General features: G+C 60.0%; 1 protein-coding gene across 1 annotated transcript in view; it reads left to right on the top strand.

Moving 5' to 3' along the window:
- Window positions 1-12,292, top strand: part of TTC28 (tetratricopeptide repeat domain 28) — a 669,495-nt gene that overhangs the window by 648,087 nt on the left and 9,116 nt on the right. The window contains exons 13-17 of the mRNA XM_013007879.2: window positions 3,805-3,945; window positions 7,608-7,752; window positions 9,429-9,608; window positions 10,131-10,851; window positions 11,943-12,173. Coding sequence (XP_012863333.1) covers window positions 3,805-3,945; window positions 7,608-7,752; window positions 9,429-9,608; window positions 10,131-10,851; window positions 11,943-12,173 — 1,418 coding nt within the window. The remainder of the gene's footprint in view (window positions 1-3,804; window positions 3,946-7,607; window positions 7,753-9,428; window positions 9,609-10,130; window positions 10,852-11,942; window positions 12,174-12,292) is intronic.

Genomic DNA, 12,292 nt, shown 5'->3' with positions numbered 1-12,292 from the left:
TGAGTTAGGCTGCTAACCGCAAGATCAGCAGTTTGAACCCACCAGCCCCTCCTCAGAGAAAAGACAAGGCTTTTAGGCTATCCACTCCCATAAAGGCTCCATCTCAGAAACCCACAAAGGTGGTTATGGGTGGGGATGAGTCTGGTTGGTTTGGATGATCACAGGAGGTCCCAGGTGGTACAACCAGCTCGCATGCTTGCTTGGAGATATGAGTGCACCCAAGGGCACCGCATAGGAAAGCAGCGGCAATCATCCCCCCCCAACACACACACACACACACACACACACACACACATCAGGCAGTGAAAGCCCCATGGCACACAGTGCTCCTCCGACCCGTGCGGGTCCCGTGAATCAGAAGAGACGCTGAACAGTCGGTGCCCACAGCCAGGGACTTGTTGGCGGCTCACCTGGGGAGTGTTGGAAGTCCTTCAGATCCGTATTCCCAGAGTCCTAGGCCTTTAGTTTCTGGTTCACTTGCTAAGTGGCCCTGGGGTCGTTTCAGCTGTCCTAGACAGCCCAGCCAGTGCCACGTCTGGTCCCCTGTGCTTCTTCCCCACAGCCCAGCTGCTCACAGTGATGTCACAGCGGGCAGCAAACAGTTGCTGCTGTCTTAGGTTTCCTCCGCTGTCAAGAACTTTGTAGGGAGGGGCGTTTGGCCACCTCTGGTCTGATCCTGGTGATGTAGTGGTTATATGTTGGACTGCTAACGGCAAGGTCCTCAGTTTGAAACCACTCCTCGGAAGAAAGGCAGGACTTTCTACTCCCATAAAGAGCTACAGTCTTGGAAACCTGCAGGGGCAGTGCTACCCTGACCTACAGGGTCACTATGAGTCCGCATCGACTCGATGGCAGTGAGTTTGGGTTAGTTTTGGTCTAATCCTGAAAAGGAGCCGTGGTAGTTCAGTGGTTACCTATAATCGCTATAGGTTGGGCTTCTAACCTCAAGGTCAGCAGTTCAAAAGCACCAGCTGCTCCATGGAAGAAAGTTGAGGCTTTTTACTCCTGTCAAGACTTAAGAGCCTTGGAAACCTACTGGGGAAATTCTACCCTGTCCCTTGGGTCTCTGTGTTGGAATCTACTCGATGGCAGAGAGGTTGGTTTGGTCAGATCCTGAACATGGGCTCCTGGCCCATGGCTTTTGGCTTCAGGGTTGCCAGGTGGATGGTCCACACGCGAGGAGGCAGGGGTGGACTGGGCGTCAGGAAGGCCGCCTCAGCAGAGGGGTGGCTCAATGGCCAAAGCCTGGTACAGTGTGTGAGCTTCAGGGTGGGGAGGCCAGCTTGCACATAAAAACCCTCCCTGATCCCAGCCCGTCCTAGCTGTGATGAGCTCTGGCTGGACGCCACGCTTGATTCATGGGCTGTCATGGGGGAAGCAGCAGTCTAGAGCCGGCCTCTGGTCAGTGTGATGGATATCCGTGTATCTGGGTTGACTCGGGACCCAGACCTCACTGCCCTCCCGCAGCTCTCCAGGGCTGTAATGAGTGAGGCCTCAGCCTTCCGCCAACCCCATGCAGAGGGTTGGGCGGGTCCAGCAAGGATCTGGCCAAGTGGGCAAGTGCCAAGTCCAGAAGTGGGAGCAGAGTCCTCTACCGCCCCCAGTGGCCAAGAGCAGAATGGGGTGGGGAGGCCCGTTCAGCCAGAATCCTAGAAAGCTGGAGGGCAAGGGACATGATGGAGACCAGGGAGGGTGTCCAGGCCATTGGGCAGAATGTACTGAAAGTGGTGGACAAGGACACACAAGGAGCCTTTGCTCTCTAACCACATACACCTGCTGGGTAACGCGTTGCCGGGGCGGGATGCAGGGACGCAGCGGCCCATGACCGTTGCATTGATCTGATGTCTCAGAACTCCTTTCCTGGGACTGGTAGCAGCAGATTTTTGTTGGTTTAATTCCATTTTAAAATGAACATACCCTTATATATCAAGGCTGATCAGGAGTGGGGCAGGTTTAAGGTGGGGAACTACTGAGTGTCTCGGATTGGCTGGTGAGGAGTACGGGGGCAGCGTTGTGGTATGAGGTGGGGGGTCCAGCCCCCACACCATGAATTGTGGGTTTAATTAGCACAATTGTATGGTTGATATATATATTGTATTAGTCATCGAGAGCATGAGAGATAAAAGAGATATTGCACTAATGGAGTCAGACACATTTCATGGTAGCACGCTCACCTCAGCCCCGCTTGGTGGTCCACGTGGAGAGAGGGGGAAGGAAAGGAGAACAAGGGGAAAGGGAACGGGAGGAGAGGGAGCCGAGGAGAGGTCAAGGGAGGAGCAGAGAGAGAGAGGCTTATATACCTTTGGGGGCGTGCAAGCCCACTAATTACAGGTGAAGACATACGTTGGGGGTTGTGCTATAGGTAACACAGTAGTGGAAGGGGGTGTTTTAGGGGTATCCACGCCATAGGAATAGGAGGGATTGGGGGTATACATGTGGCAAGATGGGCATATCCTAGATACAGGATGGCAGCTTTACTGAGCTGGTTTGACCTGTTCTCTGGATCTCCATAGGAACCATTATCAATAGGGTGTGAACCCCACTTACAGGAACCAAGCTAATGGTCTCAAGCCTTAGCCCATTGTCCCCAGCAGCAGGGAGCAGGCTCACCCCTTGGTCTGGTGACTGACTGTCTTCAGGGAGGATGGCTGTAAGCATCTGACCTCCCCCCACACAGTATCATCTCAAGGAAGATGCCCCTGCTTTCTCTTGGCCGAGATCCCCATGTGCACATCACTCTCCACTCTGGGCCAGGTCATTATCTCCCAAAGGGCAGCCCTCCGCCTTCACCCTCTCCTCCATCTCCCAGGCCTGAGGGAAGCCCCACACTGTCCCATCTCCCGCAAAGACCCTCTCTACCCTTCCAAATGCCTCTCCAGTGTCTCAAGTCCCAGGACCCTGCTCTGCGCCCCGGATAGGGTAGCGTCTTGGTGCCCCAGTGCTGGCTGCCTCGTGCTCCCTCTGAACCACCATAGCCCCCAGCCCCTGCACCTTGGGTGGCTGTGCAAGGTGGGAAAGGCCCTGCCACAGGCACCGCATGTCCCCAGCCTGGCAGCGAGCTGAGCCTGAGCCTGAGGGCCCAGTTCTGGTGACGGGTGCCGCCTCTAGCAAGTGTCGGGTTGTTTGTGAGTGGGCAGTCTCCTGTGACACCACGGCTACTGTGCCTGAGGCTGACAGACAGACAGTGGAGCTGCAAGATAATGCCACCGACACTGCTTCCCAAGAGCAGCACTGGGAGGCCATCCCGTCCCCATGACAGATGTGTCCCTGGGGTGTGCTATTTACCAGGGTCTCTGCCCTCCAGGAGGGCGGGAAAGGAGTGAACTTCTCAGCTCTTCCCACTGGGAGAAAGTCCTGGTTTCTCTAGCTTCTCGTGTGTGCACCCTGTCCCCCAACCAAACCCTGGCAGGGTGAGGCCTGGTGTCTATGAGGGAGGGGGTGTCGGTGCCAAAGACCTCAGGTCTTGGGCTCTGTCTGGCCTCAGTCTGCCCAGGTGTAAGATGGAGCTCATGAGAGCCATCTCACCCATAAGGCAATTCCACCTGGTGTCTCTACTGCCTGCCAGGTGCTGTGTGTGTAGCTAACTGTGTGGCCAGGAAGGACCACGGGTGAAAGGTCAGGCCCCCACAGGGCATCAGTGTGGTCCTGAGGCTTCAGTCCACTGGTGGGCAATCCTTCTGGTAGGAGCATCACACAGAGTCCTGAGTTGAACACAGTGGGGGCCGCCTGCCAGGCAGGTGGCCAGAGGCCCCAGGGCGCAGCCGTGGCTCCTCTGATGGGCCCATCCCTGTGTTTGTCCCCCAGGGCCTGTGCCAGCAGTGAGACAGAGAGCGAGGCTGGTGATCTCATGGACCAGCAGTTCGAAGAGATGAACAACAAGCTCAACTCGGTGACGGACCCCACGGGCTTCCTGCGCATGGTGAGCCGAAACAGCCTCTTCAACAGGTGAGCCAGGGACCGGAGGTGGGGGGACAGACTTCTGGCTTGACATTGGATGGAGGCACCCCTGGCGACTTGAATACCAGGGGTTTGGCTAACTAATGTTCCCCTTGGGCTCTGAACACTTGGCTCATCAGATGTGGAAGACCCCAGAGGGGACTTGGAACATCAAGGTCAGGGCTGGGTGGGAAGAAGGGAGCCCGTGGAATTTCAGCCCTGACGGCCTGGCTGCGAGGGGAATGGGGTAGTGGTGCAGGACCCCCAGCCCAATCCTGCCTCACTGACACCAGGGCCACACCTATGGTGAGAGCAGCCCAAGAAGGTGAGGAGACAGGAAAGTGGCCTGTTCACCCTGACCCCCAGCCTGAATGGAGGTGTGGCTGATGTGGCACTGCCCTGTCCCCAGCCCTGCACGGCGGTGCTCCACATGGACAGGTGCGGGGAAGCAACTGGGGCTCCACCCATGTGCATCCAAATTTGATAGAGACGTTTCTACGCATGTGGTTATGGGTGCTGCCGTATGCCTGTGACGCTAGCAGGGCACACAGTGCAAAGACCTCTCAGCCCTCACCTGAAGACCAGGTGCACCGGTCGGCTGGACTGGTGGCAGCTTTGAGATTGTGGCCGTGGAACTGAACTCTGAACTCCCTTTAGCGGCTCGGCTAGAAGGTAAACAGTAACATGCACGGACGCAGGGAGGCACGCACGAGTTCAGGGGACCCGAGGGGACACGTTGCCCAGAGAGAACATTCAGCAGGCAGGGCCAGGAAGGAGGGCTGTTGTTACATTGTGGGAATGGCCTGTCTGCTCTGTACACTTGCATCAGATCACAAGGAAAAGTTCAGTGGGGGAGGGCATGTCCTGAGAGGTGAGTCCCCGCCCCTCCGGGGCTGTGTCCTCAGGAGCACAGGAGTGGGCTCTAGGAGAGAGCTGGGAAGGGACACGACCTTCCAAGAAGCCGTGGGCTCAGACCTGCGTTCCTGCCGGACTGAGCATTCTGGCACACGCATTTGAGCTCAGACCTCCCTTGCTAGGTTGCCCACTCCAGGAGAGCACTGCTGCCCACCAAGGCTTAATGGCTTAACCCTTTGTGTCCACCAGGGCCCCTTGTAGAGCACTGTGGGTTTAGAGCCAGTGGCCCCCTCAATAGGTGGGTCCTGGGCCCAGCTAATGGGATTTGTTGGTTTGCTCATTTAACTCTCCATCCTTGAGAGTCGGGGAAACCAGTGTGTGTGTGTCCACCTGGTGCCCTGGACCCTCTCCTCTGGAGCCCTGCTGGGACAGCTGCTGCAGTCTAGACTGAAACCCCTCCACTTTGGGGGGAGGGGGGGGCGGGGGCGGCGCAGCTTCGCCCTGGACCTGGGCAGGCGACACTCGGACAGGGGGCTCCTTGGAGCCAAGGGGGTGGGGGTGGGGAGGGGTGTCTGTGTGTGCAGGCGGCCAGGGTTTGTGGTGGCGCAGAGATGCTGCCTGCTGCTTGCAGCCCTTCCCCTGGTGTCTTGCCCTGGCAGCTCAGAGCCCAGCAGTGCCCTCTCTCACCTGGCCACCCCACCTCTGTCTCCTGGAGAGAACAAATGTTTCTGCAGAAGCAGATGCGTAAACTCCATCTGAGGAGCGAGTTAATACCGATGCTGACCAAGCTTTCAGTCCCCTGGCAGTAAAGGGATAGATTCGAGAACGGCAAGCTAGTGCCACCTGCCGGCGTTCTGAGGTGGTGCAGCCCAGGCCAGTGGGCCGGATCACCCCAGAGCTGCCCTCTCCTTCCCTTGCTGTAGGGCTTGTGAGACCTGCAGACCTCCTGCAGGCCTATTGCCCTCTTTGAGCCTCAGTCTGCAAGGTGAGTCAGAGTCCCCTCCTGGGGCTCCGTGCCCCTCCCCGCTCAGAGCTGGAAACAATGCATGCCCCGTAACTCCGTGGATCTACAAACCCCTGCGAGAGGACAGTGGAGCAGGCTGCTCCCCACACCCCACTTCTTAGCTATGGTCCTGGGACCAGCAGCCCAGGGTGCCCTGGCCCTTCAGCAGGACTTTCGCTCCTCAGCCACCCCAGGGAAGAAGGCCCCAGCACAGAGCTTTCACCATGGGCAGGGCCTGTGCCAGGGCACCATGTGCCCCAGGCAGGTGACAGCCAGTGAAACTGCTCCCAGTCCGGCAGGACTGGAGCTTGGTGGTGAGGGTGAGGTTGAACTAGCTACCAGCTCTGATGGCCTGCCTAAGTGTTCTATTTCATTCTCTGAAATCAAGACTTCTGTGGACTTCAGCTAGGCCTGGTTGTTCTGCACACGAGGCCCCATGCTCAGCTGTGAACCAGAAAGTTGGAGGTTTGGCTCCATCGCCCGGTACCACCTCGAAAGAAAGTCCTGGGGATGGACTGTCGGAAAGGCAGCCTCTTGGGGGCTGGAGGAGAAAATTAGCTGATACCAAGGGCTCAAGTAGGAAACTTTTCAGAAATGCTGATTGCCACATATGTACAAATGTGCTTGCTACAATGGATGTATGGAATGTTGTAAGAGCTGTAAGAGCCCCAATAAAATGACTTAAAGAAAAGCATCCACTGAGGACCTGAGGGTCGGCACTGTGGCCGGGGGTGAGGGTGGAGTTAAAAATGCCTCGCCTCGCCCAGAGTCACAGCCAGTTGGTGACAGAGGGGCCACTGCTCCCTTACATCACCTTCACGGTGCCCAGGCTCCAGGGCTTATACCCATCTCTGGACAATTGCACCCAGCAATGGGGTGAGAAGGAGTGACACATGACTGCAGGGCACCCCCCACCCCCACCCCCACCCCACCTCCAGCAGCTGTGGCTCAGAGGGTGGTGGAGGCAGGGCAGGCCCAGACCCACCCCACACACACACACCTGTGCCTCTGGAGGACCCCAGGACCCTCAGTAACACTTGGCTTTGGTTTCTGGCCAGTTGGTTCACTGTCCCCGGATCTGTCATCTTGGGACAGCCCCTCCAGTGGAGGCCACCGTCGGGCAGAGCGGCTAAGAGAGACAGGAGACCCTGCTGGCTCACAGCCAGGCCCTCCTACTGCAAAGGAAGCCCTGAGTCGGTAGTTTGGGTCTTGCAACTTTGGAAAAGGCCTCTCCAGAGCAGAAGTGCAGCCAGAGGTGGCGTCCGGCTGGAGGGCCAGGGCCAGGAACCTGGAGCACTGCTGCACTGTGATGGGCACTGTCTGGTTAAGCCCTGGACTGCTAACAGCAAGGTCAGGGGTTCAAATCCACAGCTCCTCCAAAGGAAAAAAACGGACAGTCTCGGGAACCAGTGGGAGCCATCCCCCTCTGCCCTACCTGGCCACAGTGAGTCGGAGTCTACTCCCCAGCAGTGATGCGTTTGGGCCGCTGGTCTCTCTCCAGCTGGGGGGCTGTGCTGGATCCTGGAGGTCCTCACATTTGCCTGCGTGCAGTCACCCCACAGGCTCACTGCTGTGGGGTCAGCTCCACCTCACAGTGACCCTGTGGGACAGAGTAGAAATGCCCTGTGGGGCTCCAAGGCACTGACCCCACACTGGATGCTGGACTGGGAGGGACATCTGTAGAAGGCACCGCCGAGACCCCCAGTGGTGGGAACATTACCTGGATGGACGGATCCCGGGAGATTGGCGGGTGGGCTTCCAGACAGAGCCCTGCAGGCAGCGACCATGGTTAAGGGCAGGCCTCTCTCACCAGGAGCTGCCAGAGCGTGCCGAGCTTGTTCAGTGCCTCGGTATCACCCATCAAGGATGGGACATCCTCTCTCCCCCGGAGGCAGAGCCCCTTCTCCAAACCCCCGCTCCGTGCACTCTACGACCTGCTCATTGCGCCCATGGAAGGGGTAAGTCCTGCCGTCCCTACACCCCTCTTCCCTCAGGTGGGCGACACTGCCCCCTGGTGGACTTTATCCCGAATCATGGGCTGCCATCGTTTCTTGTCCCAAAGGGGCCAGCCAGTATGCCAGATCAGTGTGGGGACCTGCAGTTGACACTCGTGGGCCTGAGACAGACGGGGTCTCAGTGCCAAAAGCAGATGCAGGCCTCGGTGGGCTGTGGTTAGGAAGTGACCAGTCCCTGCGGTGAGTGGGATGTCGCCCCGCCCAGCCTGTGCGTAGCCATTCAGTTAGCGAGGCTGGGTCACTTGGGACCTGCCCCCACAGCCTTGCCCTTAGCCTCAGGAGGTGCTGCCCGGCAGGAACGGTGCCCAGGGTCCTCGGCCCTGACGTTTCCTGATGAGGTGGCAGGTGGTGGCTGTCCTGTGACATGCGAAGGGGCTCATGCTGACCGGCAGTGGGTATTTTGACCTTCCTTCAGGGGAAGGTCTGCAGACATAGCCTAAACAGTCCGGACAGTGCCCAGTTCACTAAGACCTGGAGAAGCCCAGCTGCAGGGACTAAAGCCATCTCACTGGCCAGTCACAGTGTCCATGATAGTAATGCTTTAGCCCCAGTGGTTACACGTCCTGCCTTTGGGGCATCACGTATTTGAATGCAGCCACAGCACTCAAGGAAAACCCGGGGCAGGAGTGTGGGGGGTGGGGTGGGGAGCAGTCTAGACACAGAGCAGCAGCTCCCCTCGCATACTGGAGCTCAGAATCTGATCAGGAGCCCGAGCCCCAGGGTGGTCTGGGGTTTCCCCCAAGAAGCTGGTCTCCAAGGTTCAGCACCCCCTTTTCAGGGCAGCAGAGGGATGGGTAGAGAGCAGCCTGGCCTTTCTGCCTCTTCTCACGGCTGCAGTGCCACCCTGCCCTGTGGACACTAGAGGACGACGCAGTGCCACTGACAGCTGCTCTGACGGGGAGTCCCAGATCAATCTGAGCCGCCTCACATTGGCTTCTAATTGTTCCAACAGCCGCTTTGGGGGAGCCGGCCCTCCTGTTAGGGAAAGTGGGTCAGCAGGAGGGGGGAGGCTCTCGTTGGGCTCTGCCCCCGCCCCCGCCCCAGATGCCCTTGCTGGGACCCAGGAGGGAAACCACTCCTCTGGGAGGAGGGCTGGAGCCATCTGCACAGGCCTCACTTCACTGCACCATGCAGATTTCTAGGGCCTCCTCCTCCACCTGGGGGAGCGACCCGGAGCATGGGAGTCCCGTGGCCTTGCAGGAGCGATGGTGTCACAGCACGGGTTGGGTGTCCTGACACCTGGGAGGGAGTCAGTGGGACAGCCTCCTCAGGGCCGTTCTCCACAGAAGACCACCAGAAGTCCAGTTCGCCCCTCCAGGAGCTGCCACCCTGGCTTCCAGAACTTCCATGCTCTGAATCCCACTCCAGTAGAGGACTCATTCCCACGTCATGTCATGCTTAGCTTGCCTTCATGTGGCTCAGTGGGTTAAGTATTGGACTGCTAACCACAGGGTCAGTAGTCAAACCCACCAGCTGCTCCTCGGGAGAAAGATGAGGCGGTCTGCTATCCCAACACTGGGAAGCCAAAGCCGAGAGCAGTTCTGTCCTGGGAGGGAGGGAGGGAGGGGAGGGGCCGTGCCTGGTGCCTGCGCCGTCCTGAGCGGCCGCACTCCCTGCAGGGCCTGATGCACTCGAGTGGCCCCGTGGGGCGGCACCGCCAGCTGGTCCTGGTCCTGGAGGGGGAGCTCTACCTCATCCCCTTCGCGCTCCTGAAGGGCAGCGCCTCCAACGAGTACCTGTACGAGCGCTTCACGCTCATCGCCGTGCCTGCCGTCCGCTCCCTCCGCCAGCACGCCAAGGTATGGCTCTCCTCTCCCCACCCCAGAGCTCCTGCCCCGCTGCGCACCCAGCACTGAGGTGCTGTCCCTCAGCACCCCGGCCTGCGACTAGTGCCCACAGGCCAGTGAGCGATGGGAAGCAGTCTGGTGGCTGGCAGAGGCCAGGCTGGGAGGGATCATGTGCTCCACCCCTAGGGGTGGTCCCTCCACAGCCACCTCTGCCCTAATCTGGTCCCAAGACTAGGGAGTCTTGTTGGTGCAGTATTGTGTTAGACTGCTAAGCACAAGGCCGGCGGTTCAAAACCAACTAGCTGCTCCACTTCAGGGACAAAAATGAGTCTGTGGGCTCCGAGTCTGTGGGCTCCTCATAGACGGCCTGGAAACCGACAGGGGTTGATCGCTTTGACTCAGTGGCAGGCATTTGTTACATCTTTTACCAAGCCCCAGACTGCCCAGGCGCGGGGTCTCCACTGTCCCTGGGGAGAGGGGCGGGGTGCCCAGGATGTGGCCGCCTGACGGCCTGTGCCTGCTCTCCCCTCCCAGCCCCATCTGAGGAAGAGCCCACCCGCCTACACCAGCTCGGCATCCACAGCGGCCGTCATCGGCAACCCCAAGCTCCCGGCGGCAGTGATGGACAGGTGGCTGTGGGGGCCAATGCCGTCGGCCGAGGAGGAAGCCTACATGGTGTCCGAGCTGCTAGGCTGCCAGCCCCTGGTGGGCAGCATGGTCACCAAAGAGCGGGTCACGAGCGCCCTGACGCAGGCCGAGTGCGTCCACTTCGCCACCCACATCTCCTGGAAGCTGTCAGCCTTGGTGCTCACGCCCAACTCGGAGGGCACGCCTGCCGGCAGCAAGGGCTCCTTCGGCCACCCCTACACCATCCCCGAGTCCCTGCGGGTGCAGGACGATGCCAGCGACGCCGAGAGCGTCTCCGACTGCCCGCCCCTGCAGGAGCTGCTGCTCACGGCTGCCGACATCCTGGACCTGCGGCTCCCCGCCAAGCTGGTGCTGCTGGGTGCCTCCCAGGAGGCCAACAGCAAGGTCACGGCGGATGGGGTCATCGCCCTGACTCGGGCCTTCCTGGCGGCTGGGGCCCAGTGTGTGCTGGTGTCTCTCTGGCCCGTCCCTGTGGCAGCTTCCAAGATGTTCGTCCACGCCTTCTACTCGTCCCTGCTGAGCGGCCTGAAGGCCAGTGCAGCCCTGGGGGAGGCCATGAAGGCCGTGCAGAGCAGCCAGCTCTTCGCTCACCCCTCCAACTGGGCAGGTAGCAGCTCTGCGCACGCACACCCCTCCAACTGGGCCGGGAGAGACTGTGCACACACACCCTCCAACTGGGCAGGGTGGGACTCTGTGCATGCACACTCCTCCCACTGGGCAGGGTGGGACTCCGTGCATGCTCACCCTCCCACTGGGCCGGGAGAGACGCTGTGCACACTCGCCCCTCCAGCTGGGCCGGGAGAGGCTCCGTGCGCGCACACCCTCCAGCTGGGCCAGGAGGGCTGCAGGAAAGGAGGGTCGCTGCTGGCTGGCCAACCCCAGGGTTAAAAGTGGTCCCTTGGCAGCGAGCAGAGACACTGCCATGCTTACCCCGGGGTGCACCCTGGGTGCTGTGTCAGGGCCCTTTGCTCACAAGCTCCAGTCTAGACCAGAGCCACGTGGGCAGGATGGGGCAGGGGTCCTCAGAGTGAGTATGACTCCCGTCTGTCCACCCAGGAGGGTCGGTGAGGCGTAGACTCGGTGTCGCAGGCAGCATGAGGTCTACCCGTTGTGAAGGATGGCCGGCTGCGGGCGCTGTTAGGAAGCCTGCTTCTGAAGCCCCTTGCCCACCACAGCTGCTGGGGACCCTGCCCTGCCCCCCGCCTGCCCCTCAGGTGCTCTTGAGAACACCTCAATTGCAGCTCTGCCCTGCCTAATGGACAAGACAGAACTACACCCATGCGCTTCTTCTGAAAACACCCCAGCCAGTAAGGGGAGGGGGGCGTGCACCAAGGCTCCTGGTAACCCAGCCCTCATCTTCCCCATCTGCTTGTAGAGGTGGTGGGGTTGGAAAGGGGTCTTATTCTGGCCACAGACGAATGTCCCAGCTTCAGGGGACACATTCTGTGGCAGTGCTGCCCCATTACCCTTAAGCCACCCTCCCGAAGGCAGCTGGCCCGTGGTGCTGGCAGTAGGGGCGACATGTGGACAGAGGCCCCCTGCCTCAGAGGTGACAGGCCAGCGCAGGGGACACCAGAGGAGGAAGCTCAACCAGATGGTGGGTGGGTTTGGGGGAGACCAGTCGAGTCAGTGATCTGCAGCATGAGCCCTGCCCTGGGTGCCCCCGGGGCAGCACTGAGGACCCCGTGCTGCCAACAGGGTTCACGCTCATTGGTAGCGATGTGAAGCTGAACAGCCCCTCCTCCCTCATCGGCCAAGCCCTCACGGAGATCCTGCAGCACCCTGAGCGTGCCCGGGACGCCCTGCGAGTTCTCCTGCACCTGGTAAGGGTTGGGGACAGCTCCCCAGTCTGGGCCCTGCAGGGGAGGAGCAGGGCAGGCCTTCGGGGAGTCTATCCAAAGGAGTCTCTCCTGACTGCCCCACCCTCAGGCTGGGAGGGCGCATATGCACCTGAGCCTTTGCTAGCTTGTCTGGAAACTGCCTAAAGCCCTTAGGTGCGGAGTGCTGGAGCCCATCCCCTGCCCCTAGCTGCTGCTGCAGTGGGTGCC

Source organism: Echinops telfairi, unplaced genomic scaffold, assembly GCF_000313985.2.
Source record: "Echinops telfairi isolate 266 unplaced genomic scaffold, ASM31398v2 ScPeMD7_29;HRSCAF=101, whole genome shotgun sequence".
NCBI lineage: Eukaryota > Metazoa > Chordata > Mammalia > Afrosoricida > Tenrecidae > Echinops > Echinops telfairi.
This window is presented reverse-complemented; position numbering and strand designations above follow the sequence as displayed.